This window comes from Melozone crissalis, unplaced genomic scaffold (genome assembly GCF_028551555.1).
Source record: "Melozone crissalis strain CALT ecotype California unplaced genomic scaffold, PUWL_Pcris_2 ptg000041l_1, whole genome shotgun sequence".
In the NCBI taxonomy this organism is placed as follows: domain Eukaryota; kingdom Metazoa; phylum Chordata; class Aves; order Passeriformes; family Passerellidae; genus Melozone; species Melozone crissalis.
The window spans coordinates 9,913,772-9,934,337 of NW_026535819.1; the positions used below are offsets into that span (position 1 = coordinate 9,913,772).

Genomic DNA, 20,566 nt, shown 5'->3' on the forward strand with positions numbered 1-20,566 from the left:
CTCTGTCTTGGCAGGGGGCTGCACAGGACGACCTCCAGAGGTCCCGTTCAACCCCAGCTATTTCTGTGATTCAGTAATTCGGTGATTCATTGGCAGCCACTTGTTGGACACAGAAGTGCCGCCGCGGCGTTATTTCCAGTCAGCGCCTGTTATCAGCCGCCCGCAGGTGCCTTTGGGAAGTGTGCGCAATCAGGAAACCATCGCTCGGCAGCGCAGCAGCGCTTCCCACGCCTCCCGAATCCTCCCCTGGGAGACCCGGGGGACACGGCACGCGTGACATCGAATTACCTTTGGGCAGGGCCCGGCCCGCACTGCCCCCGCCGGGAGCCCAAAGCGCAGCTGTGTTTACGGGAGCAGCTCCGTGTCCTGCTGATAACGCTCCAACCTTTGCACTGCGAGCCACAACAGAGCAATCGCTCCCTCTTCAAACGAGACCTGGCAATGATACCTGTGAAAAACGCCCATCACTTGTTTCTAAAATTTTAAAAGTTTAATAGTAATAAAACGGTTATTAAAAAATAGTAATACAATTAGACTAATAACAATTTGGACAAATTGAATTAGGACAATATGAGACAATAAATACAAAGAGTTACGGATGTCCGGGTACCTTTTTCTGGGCAAGGACAAACGTTAACAAAGGATTAACCCTTAAAAGCAATAGCCCGTTGCATATTCATACACTTCATACATTATGCATAAATTCCATTCAAACACAGGATTCTGTCTGGTCATTGTCAACTTCTTCCTCCAAATCCTAACAGCGCCTTCGAGGCGGGAAGAAGTTTGTTTCTTCTGATAAGAGGGCAATAAATTCTTTTTCTCTGAAAGATTCAGGTGTCCTGTGGCTGCTATCTTGCTGCGAGTCCTTTCTTTAAAAAAAGTATCCTACATAGCATCGTTTCTATTTTAACATTTTGTTATAACCTAGAAATATGTTTAACACAGTACTTAGGAGAATTAATACAGCATTACTTTCTAACATAACACACATAATATTCATGTGAATATTTGCGAAAAGCCAATCACAAAATACACGCATTTTCCACAATACCACTGGGAACAGCTTTTATTGCCGAGATTCCCGGTGCCCGCGGGGCTGCGCGGCTGCGGAGCGGCGCTGTGGGCAGGAGGCAGCTCCAGCCTTTCGCCTCAAACAACTCCGGGTGCTGTGAGGCTCTCGCATGACCTGCTGTACTCCTGGAGCACGGCTCCATCACGCTCCATCTGCCTCCAGCAGGGCCGCAGCGTGCCCGGGGCTGGGGATAAAGAGCGGAGCGAGCGGGCAGAGACATTTCCCCTCCTCTGGTGACTCACGGCTCAGGCGCGTCCCGAGCCAACAATGTGCCTTTGTGCCCGGAGATCTCAATGGATTTCTCTTTCGTGGTCTTGTCTGGTTGGCTTTTGAGCCTGTGTAAAGCCTGTAAATCCTGAAATAATGGATCCCACACAGTTTTGCTGCACCTGGCGCAAAGAAAACGCCTCCCTTTGTGGACATTGAACCTGACATCTGCTGGTTTCACTGCATTGCCCGCCTGCCTTTAGAACAAAACAATAAATCCAACCATTATTCATCCCCTCCCCTGCCAGTCAGGATTTGAGAGCCTTCCATCATTTCTGTCGAGTGCTCCGAGCCCCGGCTGAGTCAGTGGAACCGTGTCAAGGGCTGGGCAGCGGGACTTGGCCGGCGAGCAGAGCCTGGAGCTAATCCCGATGTGTTCGACCCGGGGAACCCCGGCCCAGTGCCCGGGGCTGCTCCCGGGAATCCCGCTCGTGCTTTGGCACAGGAGGGAACGCTCGGTTACAAAAGCCAGGTGTGATGGTGACAGGGCCAGCCCTGGCAGGCTGTGATGGAAAAGTGCCACGGACAGAGCTGGGCACGGACAGAGCCGGGCACGGCTGGTGCGGCTGCGGAGCTGCAGGAGGAGGTGGCAGACATAGCACAGACAGGGGCTGGGGCTGAGGAACAGCCCCAAGTACCCCCAGGGGATGAGGGAACAGGGGGAGAGCAGGGCCCAGCACGACTCTGTGTGATTTCACCTTAAACTCAGCTCCCACTCCAGTTTGTGTCCATTACCCACTGGTGCAACAGAGCACCAAGGCAGAGGGAAGAAACAACAGGGAAAAGTAACCCCTTGTAACTGGGCTGCTCCAGCAAATTTGAATTTGTACCTCCTGGTGCTGATTTAAAACCAGGACACATGGAATGGTTCCAGGATAAAGGATAAAGAATCTGGATGATCTTTCTGGGCACCAGGCCCTCCAGGCACCAGTGGTGCCACAAGGCTGTGCAGTGTGTGGTAAAGGATCAAAGGTGATTTCTGTCATCTGTCACACAGCTGAGGTGAATATGGCACGTCCCACCTCACTGTGGTGGTGGCACATGGAGAATATCCCCAAATGGGGAGGATGGACAAACAGAGCTGAGATCCCAGCGCTGAAGAAAAATGGCCCAAATGACAGAGCTGTCCAGCCTGTTTCTCTTTGTCCTGAGGGGCTGCAGTTACCACATCTATCAGAGGATGATCATGCACGTGACTGTCAGCATTGGAGATAAGGGGAAAATTGCAGCTGGGAGTTCAAGCCAGTGGCAGTTCACTCAAACAGGCCCGGGGGAGAGAAACTTTATCAGAATTCATTCATTGCCTTCTGCCCTCCTGGGGATGTGCTGTTTTGGAGCCGGTCTGTTTTCCCCAGGGGATTACCAGGCCTTTAACCTCCCTTGGATTTCCCCAGAGCCCTGTTCCTGTGTCTGGGAAGGTGCTCAGGGATTAGCCTTCCTCCCAGGAAGAGGCACAATCCCTAATGCGCTCTAAATTCCTTAGCACCCCATGCTCACTAAGCTGCAGATGCTGCTGGAACCTGAATCACTCTGAGCTATCCCTGTCCTATCCCCAGGACTGAATGTGTGGCTCTCACATGGTCCCTTGTTTAATTATCAGGATTTTTTGCTTTCTTCCCCTTTAGCTGCACCTGGGCCTCTTGTCCCTCATGAGCTCTGCTCCTTGTGTTCAGCTGCTGCCATGCAGAGGTGCCCAGTGCCTGTAATCCCTTCACCTGCACCACAGGTTCATCACACCTCATTTCCCTCACACAGCATCTGCCAGGTGCCATTTCCTGGGTTTATAAACTCAGCCAGAGAATGACAATAACAACAACAAAAACGAGAAAAAAGCAGCTTTTCCAGAAACGTTTATTTTTATTAAATCGTGTCTTTAGCCCTAGAAACATTTGTGTACTCGAGGCCTGGTTATCCCACTCAAAGCAGCAGAGCCCCAGAGAAAGCAGAGGTGGCAGAGATGGCAGAGGTGGCAGAGGTGGCAGAGGGCTCCTGAGTCAGGCAGGGCTGGCCCCAGCCCAGGGCAGCAGCAGCAGCAGCCAGAAACCACACTGGGGGTGCTGGGGTCACTGGAACCCCCACCTCACTTTTCCAAGGAGCCAGCCTGCTGCTCCAGGGCCCACTGAGGCTGGGAGAGCACAGTCTTTGCTTTCAAAACTCTCCATTCGCCTCAAGGCCGTTTTGGCCGCAAACCAGCACATCCCAGGGCTCTCTTGTGCCCAGCATTTCCAGCTCCTTATGGCCCTGCGGTGCCTCCAGGGATGGGAGAGCAAGGAGGGCTCTGGGTGCCCAGGCAGGTCTGTGTGGCTGCAGCCGCCCTGCCCTGCACTCGAGCTGGGCTTGGGAAGGAGCAGGACTCTGTCAGCTCCTCTGAACCCACAGAGAGCAGAGGCAGAATCAGCAGAGTGGTTTATCTTCACAAGATTTGTCAGCTGATCAATTCCACTGAGGTGATCTGGGGCTCCCCCCATTATTTTGATAACATGGCTTTTTTTTCTGTAAAAGCTGAAAGAAACTCGCTCAATCATCTCAGAGTTTAGGGGCATTACTGGATATAACCTCTCCTTCTCCACATTCACCAGACCCATTGTCACCCTTTCCTGTTCTCCTTGCTACTCAGGCACCGAGGTTTCTGTTCAGAAACTGCTGATGTCCCCTCACTCTGCAGAAGCAAAGGGAACTGGAAATGAAAACTGGAGCCTGAACTCCAAGGGGAAAAAAATCCCAAAAGGGCCCTGGCTCCCAGCCCTGGAGAGCTAAGGTTGCATCGCTGCTTGGCATCACAACTGAAGTCACCCAGTTCCAGGAATAGAGTTATTAAAGAACAACAGGAAATACACAGCAGAAAAGCTGCAGCCCATCCAGCACGTTTGGGAAGGACTCCAGCCTGGTTCCCTGGGATGGGGAGCACCAAATCCCCCGGGTTCCTTCAGCCTCCCCCAGCTGAACCCCTGCAAAGCCAGGCTTGAGCACAGGGGCAGGGCAGGGAGCAGGATCCCAGCTCAGGGGCCCCCCTTGGCTGTGTTTATCTCTGGGGCTTTTAGGGCATTGCAAAGGTAAGGGCAAAGATCCCTGTCCTTGGAATCCCAGCTCTGCACCAGCTCCACCTTTACAGCACTTTGTAGGTGGGTCTGTATTGCTGCAACGGGAATTAGCACTAAAAATACAAATTAGAAGCTAATTATCTCATAACCCCCCACTTTTCACTCAAGCTTTTTGAATCCCCCCAGCGTGTACCTGAGCTGGTTCTGAGCCAGGGGATGGTGGCAGCGAGCAGCCCAGGGAGCCTCAGCAGCAGCTCAGTGACCCAGTGAGAAACGTTCCCCAGGTAGAGCCCAACACATCCCTGGGAGGAGAGCGGGGAGCAGGGCAGGGGCTGTGCCCGAGGGGGAGGCTGGACAGAGGGGAAAGAGCACGGCAGGGGCCACCCAGGACATGGGACCAGCACTGGGGACACAATCAGCCCCTGGGGACAGGCGAGCAGCCCCTGGGGACATGGGACCAGCACCTAGGGACACAGGATCATCACTCGGGACACAGGACCAGCACTGGGGACAAGGGAGCAACACTGGGGACACGGGACCAGCACTGGGGACATGGTACCAGCACTGGGGACACAGAACCAGCTCGTGGCTCCATCGGGTGCTTGGGGGTCTCTCTGAGCTCAGCAGGGCAGGTGGAGAGGCTCCTCCTGCTGAAGGTTTTCAGGGCACTCGTGCTGTGATTACCATCAGGCCACAGGGATGCTGGGATAAGGAAGTTTGGAATGCCCAGAGAGCTGAGTAATTACCCCGATTCTCGGAACACAGGGCAACAACCCGTGATGGGTCTTATCTGTTCTTACCTATGCAACTTTTATGGATACTCTCAAAGCAACACAATACTGTGAAAAAATTATTAGGTTGCATTAGTTCTTTAATATTTACTAAACATTTATGGGAAAAAGCAATGTACTTTCTCTTCAGATGGATTCTTTACATTTAATGTCCACAATGTTTATTCCTTTCAGTCTTTACATTTCTCACACTGACTGGCAGTAAATTGGGCTGAAGTTATTTCTCAACCAAAGCTGCTGCTGGTTCCTGGTGCTCTTTGATAGATCATGCACTGCCCCAGCAGAGGTTATCTTACCATGAACTGTGCCCATGACACAGCGGGATCACCTGGAATAACAATGATCCCAATCAGGGTCAGGGCCCTTCAAGCACCCCATTTACACTCTCAGCTCCCACAGAGGAGATCATTACCAGGCTGACTTGCCAGTAACAGTTTCCAGTTGACTTTGGCTTGTGTTTCCAGAATGAGGAGTAGAAAACGCTTCCATGAAGATGCAGAAAGCCAGGGGTAGGCTGTGGTCAGTGGGACAAAATACAGGATCACAAAGTCTTTACAGATGATGTGGAAAATGGCATCAGCACTCAATATCCCCTGGGAGGACACTGGGATCCTCGGGAAGGGCTGTCCCCAGCTCCAGGGACTGGCACAGCAAAACCCAGAGCACAGAGCAGCTCAGCTTGACCTGAGCTGAGCTTTACCTGAGCCCACCTGGCAGTGGGGCCCGGTTCCCTGGGAATGAGGGCACAGCCCAGCACAGCCCTGGAGGGCTCTGCCAGCCGGAAGGGCCCTGGAAGGGTTTCCTCACTCACACAGTAACACATCCTATGAATAATATCTGAGTGTGACTCAAACCAGCTTGTGAGAGGCTGAATGTTTACATTTAGACCAAGAGAGCAGAGCGAGCCTGGCATTCCACCTCCAGTGGGAATTAGAGTGGGGCTGGGATTAAGGGCACGCTCCCAGATCCTGCCAGGCTGGCTGTTTATACCCAGCATTCTCCATTCCTTCAGCCAACCCCAGGGGTGCTGCTGAGGGTGCAGAGCAGCCCTGTGCAGAGCTGGCAACAGGAGCTGCCAGCACACGTCAGCAGGGCAGCAGCAGCAGCAGGAGCTGTTTGTGGGGTGCCTCTGGGCAGTGCTGACACCAAATCCCAGCTCACGCTGCCCTGCAGCATCCCCCAGAGCTGGGCAGAGCCTGGGGTGTCCATGGGAGCACCACTGGGAGCAGGAACCCTGTGCTGAGCTCCAGGCAGCAAGCCCAGGCTGAGGAGTGAATAAATTCCTGCACAGAGGCCAAGACCCTCCACTGGCTCTGGTGGCTCCAGGGCTGGGAGCAGGTGGGATCCCACAGCACAGTCCTCACAGGGGCAGGATGAGCTGGCTGGGTACCTTCTGCAGTCAGGTGTTTTGCTGGAGCTACAAGGATTTTTCTGCTTTTGTTTTTGTTTAACACAGGAAGGGATTATCTGGGAATTCATGTTTCCCACCCCAGGCCTGGAGGTCAGCTGCAAAGGGAAGCTGGTGGCTGCAGCATGAGCAGAGGTGCAAAAAGCTTTATGTTTCTAGCTATTTCTATATTCCATGGGTAATTTGAATTTCCTTCCCAGCCACACAAGAGGAAAAGAGAAAAGCCTCTCTGAAAGTGCCACATCCACAGAGCCTGTGATGCCCCAGGCCTCTCCAGCTGGGTGAACATTCCCTGCAGGCACCAGAGAACATCCTGGGGGCACTCCCAGCTCTGAGCTAGGCCGAGACCCTTCCTGCCCCCTCCTCTCCTGGAGTGACACTGCCAGCCCGGGCCATAGCACATTTATCACACTGATCAGGTAAATGCGATAACACATTTATCACACTGAACAGCTAAATGTGATATAACACATTTATCACACTGATCAGGTAAATGTGATATAACACATTTATCACACTGATCAGGTAAATGTGATAAAACACATTTATCACACTGATCAGCTAAATGTGATAACACATTTATCACATTGAACAGCTAAATGTGATATAACACATTTATCACATTGAACAGCTAAATGTGATATAACACATTTATCACACTGATCAGGTAAATGTGATATAACACATTTATCACATTGATCAGGCAAATGTGATATAACACATTTATCACACTGATCAGGTAAATGTGATATAACACATTTATCACACTAAACAGGTAAATGTGATATAACACATTTACCCAGGCATGGGCTGGGGGTCACATCCAGCACCACCTCCAGCAAGGGCAGCACAAACCCCACCATGGCTGGTGAGCAGCCAGGGCTGGCACCCAGCTCAGCCACCTGGGTTTAATCAGCTTCTGTTCAAGTGAACGAGGTGTCCCCACCCTGCTGCCCTGCTGAAGCAGCTCCAGGCACAGAGGAGCAGCTCTGAGCAGCAGCATTTCCCTGCTGGGACGGGGCAGGGGGGATGGAGCTGCTCTTTGCTCAGCCCAGGCACAGGAACTGCCGCAGGCACAGGGCAGAACTGGTTTCAGACACACCCCGAGAGCAGGGGGTGAGAGCTGGGGTGGAATTGCAGATTGTCCCTGTGCCCAGCTGCCCCAGGCAGGGCACTGGGAGAGCCCCAGAGCCTCCAGGGGATGCTGCAGGAGCACACAGGGCCTTGGAGCTGTCCTGGCTGGGACCATGCTGGGCTCATCCTTTGCAGGCTGCTGTCACTGAGGAACTTCCAGGCTCTATTTTTATCTCTAAAGTTTAAAATAATTACAATTTTTATTTGCCTCTGCTAAGCCCTTCCTTTCCCAGTAGCCACCTGAAAAACTCCACCAGTGGAAAAGGGGAATAAAAGTGTTTTCCTCTGTCACCAGTGGTTAACTCCAAGGATGCTGCTGCACACAGGACATCAAACATCACAACTCTATTCCAGTCACAGCTCTGAGATAATTTCATCTCTTTAGGCATATGAATGCTACAAAGGAAAAAATATGTTCATGTCATAAACATCACAAGCTATGAGGAATATAGATCTTTGGAGGGAAATGCATTCATCAGTTGTCATATCCCATAAACTGCACCAGAACAGTTCATAGTGTCCATCCCAACACAGAAATTACTGTACAATCTACCTTCTACTTTGCACCCCAAGTACTACAAGTGGTCAGTGAGGATATACAATAATTCTACAGAGAAATCACTCAAGTGGATACATAAATGGGCCCTTTGGGGATTAAATAAGATTTTCAATAGTTGCACAATGCTACATTCATGCTACCAAGTTCACTCAATTGGGATTTGAGAAAGGAAGAACAGTTTGCCTGTCTCCAGTTAGGAGGTGAAAGGGTCAGAAAGGGAGAGAGTTTTGTGTCAGCATTTTAATCTTCCCACAGCCATTTCCTTCTCCAGATAACATGACTTTGTGCTTTCAGTGCACCTCTGGCTCCCACCTCTCACGCAGAGCTGGTGGAAGCTCCAATGTTAAACAGAACTGGCATAAATTTGGGGTTCTTTTCTTTTATATCTGAAATTTTCTTCCAGAAGCCACAGACTGGTGCCTGTTCTCCCCTTCACTGTAAGTCTGGCAAACCTGACTGAGTCCAGGGATGAGACGTGGCCACCAAAGCTCCCAACAGCCCACAGCTGTCTGTGAGGCCTTCGGTGACTTCAAATACCTCTCTCCACCCATTCCTCTCCTTACTGTATGTACATTATTTCTTCAAAAGTTTTGCTATAAAACTGCTCTAAATGTAAAGGGTTCAGCAGTTCTAGCCAGGGGCCTGCTCCCCAAAATCACAACCACAGGGGGGAAGGAGGACTCTACAGATCAGAACACCAAGTTCTCTTTGTAAGTAATTAAAAGAAGATTTGTACATGTACTTTCCTTCACTTCACAATCAAGAAATTTGAGATAGCAGGAAATCAGGAAAATAAAGTAATCCTTCCCTGTTCCTTCCTTTGCTTGTAAAAGAAGTAACTTGTGTCACCTCCCAGAATTGCCAGTGACCTACATAGACTCTAAGCACAGTTTGTCCTCTGAAAGGACAGCAGAATGTGAAAAAAGCCCCATTCCCAAAACCAGAAAAGCACCCCCATACCCAACCAAACAAAAATAAATAGATTCCAAAAGGTACCATCAAATACCAAGTACAGACCTGGGCTCTCAGGCTGCTCTGACAGAGCTCAGGGTTTTCTCTGTCCTCCACAGGGAGGGGCTGAGCAGCTCAGACCAAGAAACAGGTCAGGGGAAAGGGGTGGGTTCTGCACAAACAACTGGCAATCAAGTGAACAAAGAGTCAAACTCATGCTCCAGGCCTGTGCTGTGTCCCTCCAGAAGCATTTCTCCCAAATGCCTCAGTGCTCAGCCCCCTCTGAGGGGTCTCCACACAGGAGAGAGCTCCTCTCCCAACACACAGCAAAACACTGGCATCAACAATTCATTACCATGGCTATTAACTTCTAATTCATTTTTATACCAAAGCGAGCCTGACAGAGGATTCCCAGCCAGGTCCCGTGCTCTAACCTAAAGTAGTTCAGCAAAACTAAAGTTCCATAGTTTTGCAAGCAGCAAAGTAGAAAGTAATGAAGTTGTGGCTAACTGGAGGAGAACTACACATTGGTGAGAGCATGTACAGGTAGTGCAGCACAGCTACTCTGAAAGGAACCAAACCAATGCAGCAGACATGCAGGGTCTGCTAACTTATGTTAAAACCATGTTTGCTGGTGATTAAATATGTCTACAGAAGATATATTACCATTCTGAATATATTTTCAAGCAGACCAAAAATACCTCATCTATTGGTTATGGTGTGTTATTTTTAACTAATTAAATATCAGGAGGGATTTTACCCCCTCCCTCACTATAAAAATTGCACTTATTTTCTATTAAACAAAACAAACAAAATAGAAGATTTCAATTCTATATCCCAGTATATATTCACATGGAAATGGGATCATCTTGCTCTAAGCTTGCAGGAGTAGGTGTAGCAGTCCTTGCTCTCCAGGACTCCCAGCACAGAAAGTCCCACCAGGACAATCCCCTGCTCCCTCTGTGCTCTGGTGACTTCTTCACTGTAGTGCATGGGTTAATTGGGTTTGTGGTTTTTTTTTTTTTGTAAGAAAACCTGAGCTTCAAAAGTCTTTAAAAGGACCTGGAATCAAATCTGGCCCATTCTGACCCAAAACAGCTCAGTTCTGCCAGGAACTCCATCCTGTCCTCGTTTCACACAGCTCCTCCTGAGGCCCCGGGGCTCGGACTGAGGCCAGCGAGGTGTCACCGTCATTGTCACCCCCTTCCCTCCAGTCTCTCCTGGCCCAGGAGCCTTTTGCTGCTTCCGAGGGCTCCTCCTTCCCTCCCTTTAGCGCTGCTGCCTCCTGTAGGGCTGTGAAGGGCTCCCCGTGCCAATAAAAAAGTCTCTCTGCAATAAAGCATGACTTCTTGGACACTGGTGATGAGCTTCCTCTTGCAAAGGCTTCTCCAGCTCATAAAATGTCATCGTAATCCAACAGTTTGGAGTGCTGGCGGGTCTTCCAGAGGCGGTAAAGGCGGAAGTCAAAGTAAGTCTCAATCATTTGCTTACCTAGGAGTGAAACCAGGCAGAGGGGTCACACCCTGAAAGGGGCACGAGGGGGAGGTGACAGCACACAGCAGCACAAACCCCCAGGTTTGTGACACATCCATGGCAAACGCCGACACTGGGCACGTGGAGGGGCCCGTGAGAGCCAAAGATCTTTTCAGATCTCCTCAACCATGAACAGCTCCCTGTAATCCCCTGGCAGGGTTTGTCCCTGGGGGCAGGAACTGAGCACAAAGTCTGTCTCCAGACTTTGAGCTCTCTGCTCTGAGGGCTGAGGGGAGCTGGGGGCTGGAGATGATCAGCCACAGCCTGCATGAGGCACAGGGACTTCAGGGGCTGTAAAACAAGAGCTAACTCCTTGTAAAGAAACACTAAAAATAACTAACACTGAAAATTCCAATTTAAAAATACATATTTTTTTAATAACCAGGCCATCCCTGTCCTGCTCCTGTCTATGCTGCCAGCAATGAGCTCACAGCACACACCAGTGCCAGCTGTGCCCCCCAGCCCCTCTGACTGCAGGGGATCTCACAGGCAGCCAGGAGCTGCATTTGAAAACACAAGGGCAAACAACCCTGCACTCAGACAGAGCTCAAGGAGGGGATTTTCACTTGTGAGGCCTGATTAAGATTAGTTTTAGATGACTTTGCAAAGGATTACAAGGGTACACTCTTAGCATGTCCCAGACTGATCAAGGGGATAAATTCAGACGTATTCTTCAGCCCAGCCTCCTGAAAGCTGAGCTGGTCTAATGCCTGCACACAGAACCCACTGCCTGGCCTGCTGAGCTGCCCACAAACCCAGGAATTTCCCTGCAAGCTGCTCCTGGACACATCCCAGCCTGTTTGCTCCTGTGCAGGCACCATGGGCAGCTGAACTGATCATGCACAGGGAACTGAACATGAACAGAGCCTGGGCTGCAGGGAGGTGTCCCTGCCCATGGATGGGCTGGAACTGGGGGAGCCTGAAGGTCCCTTCCAACCCAAATCAGTCTGTGACTCTGATTCTGTGAGCTCTGTGAGCTCTGTGATTCTCTGAGCTCTGCACACTTGAGCACCAATGTGCTGAACTCCTGCGCATTCCTGAGGGTGAAGGGGAGGTAAGAAAAACCCATCAGGGCTGAGACCAGAGCTGTAGGCAGCAGAGAAGTGCCTACAGCTGAATCCTGCATGGTTTTATTGGCCAAGAACTATAGCCAAGATAAAATAAGAGGGGCAAATTCAGAATCTGTTACTTGTGAAATTGCACTGTGAATTACTGACATTGGACAGGAAAAAACCTGTAGCTTCTTGAAATATCTTGAGCTACAGAAAAAAAAGAGAAAAGGGCCAGCAGAGTGAGCTGTAGAATGGCCCTGATGGGCCACAGCCCCATTGTTTACTGACATAATTCACTTGATGCCAGTGGTTTGAGCTCTGGAGAAGAGACCCCAGCACACCTGGCTACAGAAAGGTTGTGCTCCATGTGCATTTCCCCCACAGACTCCTCATGCCCTAATAATGCTGGGATCTCCTACACCCAGCCTCTCTCCTTCTCTGCATTGCCAGGACCCTGGGAGAGGCCTCAGGCACAACAAACAGCATTTGAAATGTGAACAGATGCAGGAACTGCAAGGAGCAGCAGCTGAGCTACACAAGGTGGTTACATGCAAAACAGAGACCATGGCAGGACTTAAGGGGGTCAAAACTGCTTTTTCATGGAGATGCTCCCCAAAGGAGGCAGACTGGGTAGCAAGGGGGGTGTGTGTGTCTTTGCACAGGAAATAAATTACCTTGAGCTGATAGTTCAAGTGGAGACTCAAAGGCAACCCTATAAGGATTCATTAAGTTTTTCAGATTCTGAAATAGCTGAAAGGAAAACATACCAGAGTTAAGAGCTGAAAACAATGATGATCCTGAGCACCCAGAATTGCCCATCTTGTTCTGGAAAATCTTCCACCCATGTCCTTTAAAACATCTATCTCACCAGTAAATAAACAAACCAAGTGCTTTGAACTGCTCCTCTCCTCAAAGGTTTCATTATTTGTGCTGCACATCACTAATCCTTCCTCCCCTGCCCCACAATCCAGAGGGTTCTCCCACTCACAGCTCCCACAGACAGGACAGCAGCACCTTCCCAGCCAGCACAAGAGGCAGGTTTAGAGCTCCCAGTGTGACCCTGGTCTCCCTGGGCCCAGCAGACATCCCAGGGCTGACCCACAGGCTCCTACCTTCTCCCCATTGGGGTTTCCAAGAACATAGCAGCCCATGATGTGGATGATATTTGGTTCAGGATTGACTTTACTCATCAGCCTGCTCAACCTCTTCCAGAAGCTGGAATAAACAGAACACATAATTAAAATAAAAGTCTCTCCTCATAGGCATGATTAATGCCAAGGATGTGTGTAACAGCACTCAGGCAGGGCCCAAGGTTTGTACTCTGGGCAGGAAACTGCTCAGGAAGGGCCATTGGAGCCCAGACAAGGAAGAACAGGAGCAGAGGCAGGGCCTGAGGAGCAGGTCCAAGTCATCTGGCAGAGAAGGTAGAGGAGCCCACAGAGCCAAGGGAGCTCCAAGGTGAGGAGAAGGGAGCAGAGTCCCCCAGGAGTGCTCTGCAGTGACAGTTTCACCAAGCATCCCCTCCAGCTTCCTCTCTCCCATTTCTATCAACAACTGCCCTTTCTTAACACGAGGCTTATCAGTGCACTGGTTCATTTCCAGGGCATGAAATCAGCAGGAACAGCTGCAGAGATTGTTCTGAGTGAGACAATAGAGCCCAGGCAGCTCCATGTCAGCCTGTGCTTGGTGCTGCTCACAGTCCCCCCCCCTTGATGTGCAGTGACTGTGACCAGGCACTGGGTGCCTGAGGGATGTGAAACACGATCCCCTCCCCTGGGCAGAGGGTTGGAGCAACTTTGGGGGGCTCTAAAGCCCAGAAAATCCTCCCTGGGTGCTCCAACCAGACTGCAGCCTCAGCTTTCCCCAGCACTGCCTCCCAGGACACACAAGCTGGATGGAGACATTCACTTCCAAGCTCCCCAACTTTCAGCTGTGTGTTCACAGCTCCCTGCAGATCCCTGATTTATCAGCTTGGGAGCAGCTCTGCCTGGGATGTGCTCAGAATCCTGGATGTGCTCAGAATCCTGGATGTGCTCAGAATCCTGGATGTGCACACGTGCTGGAGAATTCCACAGCCAGTGTTTGTGCCAGGGCACGAGATTGCTGAGCAGATGTTGATTTTAATGCTCAGTTCTCATGCCAACACAAAGTTGTGTAGGAACAGGTTGGTGTACATCCTCCCCCCACAGCCAGGCACTGTTAGCCAAGCAAGTTTGAGCCAGCACAAGCGAGTAGGCAGCAAAACAGGCAAAGCTTTACTCTCTGCAAGGAGCAGCAAAATTGCTCAGCACTCCCGGCTGAAGGCTGGCGTGTTAGTGAAAAGCCTCCTCAGTAACAGACTGGACTTTGAGCAGGCTTTGCAGAGACAAATTCCATTTCCCCCTGGCCAGAGTCAGCTGTGGGGGAACACCCTGGATTTCTGCCACAGCCACAGCTTAGCAATGGTATCACAGCACCACAGTGCATGTTCTCATTTCTGGTCAGCAAGGCTGTTTTCAGTAGAAGAAATATCTTTTTTTCCCTCCTTTTTGACAGTCTCTATGCACAGAGACACTAAACACATTTAAGAATAAATGTCTTGGTGGCAGGGCTGCAGCACTCCAGGGATGAGCTCAGCTCTGCCACCTTTGCTGTCACCCTGAGTGAGCTGTGAGCTGCTGTTCAATGCCTCCTCAGCCTCCTCATCCCCTGACCAAGCCACCCCAGCTCCCTTCACTTCTCCTGCTCCACCATGTGCTGCAAATATCGAGCAAATCCAGCAGAGAAACACCATGAACACAGCACAGCCACTCACAGGATCAGATCTTCCTCCTTCTCCACTTTGGCGAAAGTGGCGACTTTGTTCTTTAACAAGTATAAGTGCCCGGGGCCTCCCTGCAAGAGACAGACAGACAGACAGACAGATGGAAACCCCTTTGCACAGACCCTGGATGAGTTTCCCGTCCTGCCCAGCCATTCCCAGAAGTGCCACAAGGGAGCAGGGCAGCCCAGCAGTGCAGACACATCCACACACAGGCAGTGTGCTGGGGGCTGCATTCCCTGGTTTTTTGCTGCTCCGTGCCCACATCACTCTAGAAAGGCACAAAAATAAGTTTAAAACGCCACTGTGGGTGGCTGGAGAGTAACAGGGAAGACAAGAAAGTCCCTGTCACTGGGGGATGCTGGGGGTGGGCAGAGGAGCAGCTGAGCACAGCAGGGGCTGCAGCAGGGCTGGCACTGCAGAGGAGCTGCACTGGGGCAGCAGGAGCATGAACAGACTGACACAGCACCAGCAACAGTAATGTCACAATCTCAGGTCAGTGTGCAGCAAAGCTGCTCCTCTGCAGCTCTGGGCACGTGGAGGGAGTTAAGTCAGGTCACCTTTCCCACTTCTCGTGGCACAGCTGCTGGGGAAGCCACAGCTGACCACCACCAGGAATAGCAAACTTGGGAAGGAAATCCCCAGCACCCCCCAAATCCAGCAGGGCCTGGACTGTCCCAGCCACAGCTCCAGCCTGACCCTGCTTCTGCATCCTCTGGCTCCCAGCTGAGCCACCTGCCAGCCTGAGCCACAACCACTGTCACTGTCACACTGAAACTGGATGGAAACCATAACCATGACACTGCAAGCGCTTCTTCCTTCTCCGAAACCCTTTCTAGGTCAGTGCTGATGCTGGTTTGTTTGGGTTCCTTGAGAGAATTAGCCCAGCTCCTGACTTGGCCTCACTAAATCAGGTTTGATTTCCTGCTGTCTCAGCAACTTGGGATCGCTCCATGTCTGGGAAATGGGAAGTGAAAGCTGTGCCTTGGCAGCGACTCTAATGGAAACTGACTTTGGAATATTGGTTCCTCTATGCCACTTTCCCCACAGAAAATGACAAATTTGTAACAAACCACCCAAGTGCTTAACAACTTTCATATACCTGGCAAAATATCAGCATCTTCCAGATTTTGCAGCCTTTCCGATAAATGTTCAGCTTCTTCTCTATTTCCTCTGCAAAAAAAAAACCCAACCAAACAAAACATGTTGGAAAAGATGAACCATGGACAAAGGTCAAAAATAATCTAATTTCTTTACACTTAGTCCTGAGGGCAGGAAGCTGAGCTGAGGGTGCTCAGAACATGCCAAGGATGCAGTGGGAGCAGGGAATGTCAGCAGGTGACAGAGAAAGGATGGAACAGCGCCAGACCCTGCTCTGTGGTGACCACAGCTCTGGAGCAGCCCCAGCCCTCCTGGCCTCTGTCACTGCTCCCACTCCCCACCACAGGTACAATGAACACGCAGCTGCTGCCCTGTGCCTCAGTTTCCCTGCTGCAGACCATGAGTTTAGCACAGAAAACAGGTCCAAGTGAATGTTTATTGCAGCAGCACATCCAAGAGCAGCCAGCTGACTGTCAGGGGTCACTGGGGTGACAAAAACAACTCTGTGAGTGGCAGCTGAAGCACAGGGCAGCTGAGTGACTTAAATATTGATGGTTACATTTGCAATGGGCAGGAGATAGAAAAGGAGGTAAAACTCACGTACCCAGGATGTCATCAAAGGTGGCGTGTTCATGGTCCTGGAAACCAAGAGAGAAGACATGTAAAGGCTCACTGTCACTCCACCAGCTCCCTAATAACCACACAATGCCATTCCAAGGATGCTTTAAGAGCACATTTACACCAACTGATGGCTGTTGGTCACAGCAGCAGTAACCCCCACCCTAAATCACATTTCAGAAGCTGAAGACTGAACAGTCCATGAAGATCAAATCCACCCAAAGCTTGCAGCTGAAGCCTGCAGACACATCCAAAGCACAGACTGTCCCTCAGATGCAGTCAACATCAGCAGTGCCTGTTTGCCTGTGTTTTGCAGCCACTCTCTGGCTCAACCCCTGCTCAAGCTGGCTGACAAACAGCTGCACTCCCAGCACAGCTGCCCCTGCCACAGCAGGGTCAGCAGGAGCACTGAACAACCCTCCAAGGAGAGAGACAAGAGCAGCAAGGCTAAACCCCAGCAGCACAGCCTGCTGCACAGTGGCAGTGCCCTTGCTGGGCTCCCAGTCCCACCCTCCCTTGCAAATTAAGTGATTAGAAAAAGAAACTCATGACTCCTCACTGCTGTATCAGACCCCTGCTCAGGCCAGACTCCCAGGGAAAAGCCAGAGTTAAATTAATGACTGACAGGGACACCCCACTGCCCATGGGGAGATGGGGTTGGTGTTTCACTGCTGGGCTCTGAGTGCTGCTTATCCCAAAAATGAGCATAAGGAGGAGCCCTAAGCCTGGCAATGCCTGCCCTGCCTTCCCTTGGCAATCCTCCCACACAGCCTGGCTGGGCTGCAGAGCTCAGAGCCTACAAGTGCCATTTCCACCACACCTGGCTGTTCCACCTAGACCTGAGCCCCCACAAAGCTCCCCCACACCCCAAAGCTGGGTTCAACACACCTGACAGTTCTTCCAAATCACATCAGCATTTTGGAGTCACCCTAACAGGAACTAGGGAAATAAATAAGTGTCTGCATGACTCGTGCTCTCATCACAGTCGAAGGGATTTACTCACATAGAGAATGGGGATGATGGAGGGGTCGTCCCTGCGGATAATGGTTGGGACATACTCAGCTTTGGGCACCTTGGAAGAGATGAGCTGCAAAGGGGAACAAAGGTGCAACAGCATGAGGAGAAGGCAGCAGAGTCTGGACAGAAGCACAAAGGCCATAAACCCCGTTCAGCTGTCCCAGTGTGACTTGAGGTAGCAGCTAACCCAGTTTAGCCATATCCCATTGGAAAGTTTCCAGCCCAGAGCACCCCCAGGGCTGCTGAGTGCCCTGAGTGCCACATGAGCACAGCTCTGCCCTCAGGCTGCACTGGGCCCAGAACAGGCTGGACAGGGGACACTGGGGTGCACGGAGGATGGAGCAGCTTGTGCACCACCATGGATGGCTGTATCCTGTCACTGTGGTATTTTCTGAAAGATCTCTTCACTGGGATTTCTTCTCCTCAGAAGTTGAGAAGCCTCAGAGAAAAATGTAAATAATAATTATCTGATTTGCTTCTTCTGTGTTTGGCTGCTTTGCAATGTGGTCTGGACATTGTTTACCAACAGGTGCATGTTTGATTGGTTTCATGTGAATTGTTTTTGTGACTTAATGACCAACCACCATCAGATGTGTCGGACTCTGAGGAGTCAGTCACGAGTTTTTATTATTTTTTCTTGTTAAACCTTCTGTCTGTATCCTTCTCTTTCTTTAGTATAGTTTTAGTATAATATAGTATAATATGGTATAACGTAACATAATCATCTGGCCCTGCACCAGGCACAGCAGGCACAGGGCTGCAGGGCTCAGACAGTGCTGACAACTCTGGCCGAAGCCTCAGCTGGCTCCAGCAGCACCAGAGCCTGAACTGTTGTGATTCCAGGCCCCTGAGTTCCAGTGTGGGAGCAGAGCTGGCAGTGGTGCTCAAGTCTCTATTACCAGGGTTAACAAACCTCAGGCTGACTTGGTTCTGTGTTGGTGCCATGTGGCATTCAGATTCTCTGAAAAAATTCCTTCACCCAGGATTTTTCTCCTGGTAACCTCAGAGAAAAGGGAAACAGTTCTTATCCCATTTGCTTCTCCTGTGCTGTGCTCATGTGGAAAGTGTTTGGAGATTGTTTACCCACAGGTGATTGTTCCATTGGATTCTGCTGGGAGTTGTTTTCACTCTTTGGCCAATCAGGGCCAAGCTGTGTCAGGATTCTGGAGAGAGTCAGGAGTTTTCATTTTTACCTTTCTAGCATTCAGTAAGTATCCTTTCTGTATTCTTTAGTATAGTTAGTAAAGTATTCTTTAATATAATATAGTATCATAAAGTAATGAATTAGCCTTGTGAGAACATAGGGTCAGATTCATCATTCCTGCCTTCATTGGGGCATTCCCTGCAAATACAATGGTGTCAGTCCTGCTCTGATTTGGACTACAGATCCCTCCTTCTAGTGTTCTTTCAATGCACTACCCCCAGCAACAACAGATCTGAGCCTGTGTCAAGTCTTGGCTCATCTCTGAGTGACCCTCACAGACCCCCCTGAGGATGTGCCTCAACAACAGACTGCCCGTGAAGATCCTGACCTCAGCAGCACTGAAAGGACAGGCAGAGCATGAGCTGGAAACACTCACCATTATTTTTGGTGGAATAAAGTCTTCTCCGTCACATGCCATGGCTTCAAGTTCCTTTTCTGCTTCCCAGTTCAAGTCAAAGTCACCATCCAGAGTCCCGCAGGAATCCTGAAGGTCATGGCCTGCCAGAACACAGCAGGGAGCATTACAAGGGCAGAACAGCCTTCCCCACTCCATCCTGCCTTGGCAGCTTCCTCACAAGAGGTGCCACGACACTCGTGCTCTCTTGTCACCACAGAGTGACAGACACCACTCTGGGGCTGGTGCCTTCAAACAGACAAACATGTAACAAATGAAGAGTGCACAGAGAGCTCACGGCACGTGTCACAGAACTTCAGCACTCTTGCAGTCACCAAGCTTGGTTTTCAAATGCTGTCACAACAGTCACCCTGTCACTCCAGAAATGGGGAAAGAGACAGAACACAGACAGACTCTCTACACTTCAGCACTGCCAGGCTGATAAGCAAAAGTCCAAAGACTTCAAAGCTGGTCTCCTTGTAGTAATTACTGCTCTGACTACATCTTTTCAGGGATCATAAAGAAAATCTGACTTGTGGGTCAGACTGATCCTGGCAGAGAAGTCTTAGAGCGTGCGTGAGGACAGCTGCAACAAACACAGTCATATTGCAACAGTAGACTTGAACTTGCTCTCCAAATCGACCTTACCTGTTGGCCTTCAATGCCTCCTGGGGAAAAAAACATCTGGAAGGAATATAATTGACCATTAAAGGTTAAAAACAGAGATGATTGCTGGACTGAGGAAAGAGAACCGAGGTGCCGCTGTTTGTGCCTTTGGGATGTCCGAGTGTCGCTGGGCAGTGCCTGGAGCCTGTGTCAACCACGGCTTTCCATGGCTTTCCATGTCTTTCCCATGGCTTTTCCATGGCTTTTCCATCTGCCTCCGGGCAGCTGAGGGAGCAGGGAGGAGTCAGACTGCCAAACAACAGGGTCATGTTGTGAACCTGGCCTTTCATACACCTCCCCTTGCAACCTGGTCTTCTACAGCTAGCAGGGCCAGATCTCGTGCTTACCTGGTAGATCAGGTCATTTCATTAGTGAAATTCACTTCAACATGGGCAAACTCATATCCACCAAGCTCCTGCCTACAGGCTTGCAATAAAATCTGTGTAAAACAGCCACTCCCTTTATAAGAATACAGATGCTGGCATTCCTTCCTGTAAATGAACACAACAGCATCTCAGTCCCCTCAAGCAGAACATGGCAGCATTACTGGGGATTCCCAGAGGGATTCCTGGCAGCCCAAATGAAGATCAGATTGCCCCCAGCTATCACCTGTGCAGGAAATCAAAGCTCCATGTCATCAGCTGTATTCTTGAGCTATTCCAGGCTAGGAAAGAGCTCAGAAGGGGCTCCTGCATGGGAAGCCACGTTAGCCCCACTATGGTGAAGGCAGCCTTGGACTGGTGAGTTTCCAGAGAGGTTGTTTTGGTGCCAAGAGGATAAGGGATGATGGGAACAGAGTAAGAGAGTTGTACCACTGGGTACCCTTTGGCAACTGCTCAATAATCTGAGGTTGGATGAGTGGTGCTCTACAAATAAATACAGGTACACACAGATGAACAGGTACATACACCTGGAGCGTTACCTGCTCCGATCTCAGGAAACTAAAAAAGGATCA

The 20,566-nt window shown here is 50.5% G+C and overlaps 1 protein-coding gene across 4 annotated transcripts in view; it reads right to left on the reverse strand.

Moving 5' to 3' along the window:
- Nucleotides 1-9,771: 9,771 nt before the first annotated feature.
- NSMF (NMDA receptor synaptonuclear signaling and neuronal migration factor) overlaps nucleotides 9,772-20,566 on the reverse strand; it is a 44,952-nt gene continuing 34,157 nt past the window's right edge. For all 4 annotated transcript variants that reach the window (XM_054284065.1, XM_054284064.1, XM_054284067.1 and 1 more), the window contains 8 exons: nucleotides 18,928-19,049; nucleotides 17,334-17,417; nucleotides 16,317-16,350; nucleotides 15,714-15,784; nucleotides 14,606-14,685; nucleotides 12,924-13,026; nucleotides 12,486-12,561; nucleotides 9,772-10,717 (listed from right to left, as the gene is read on the reverse strand). In XM_054284065.1, coding sequence (XP_054140040.1) covers nucleotides 10,620-10,717; nucleotides 12,486-12,561; nucleotides 12,924-13,026; nucleotides 14,606-14,685; nucleotides 15,714-15,784; nucleotides 16,317-16,350; nucleotides 17,334-17,417; nucleotides 18,928-19,049 — 668 coding nt within the window. In that variant the 3' untranslated portion in view covers nucleotides 9,772-10,619. The remainder of the gene's footprint in view (nucleotides 10,718-12,485; nucleotides 12,562-12,923; nucleotides 13,027-14,605; nucleotides 14,686-15,713; nucleotides 15,785-16,316; nucleotides 16,351-17,333; nucleotides 17,418-18,927; nucleotides 19,050-20,566) is intronic.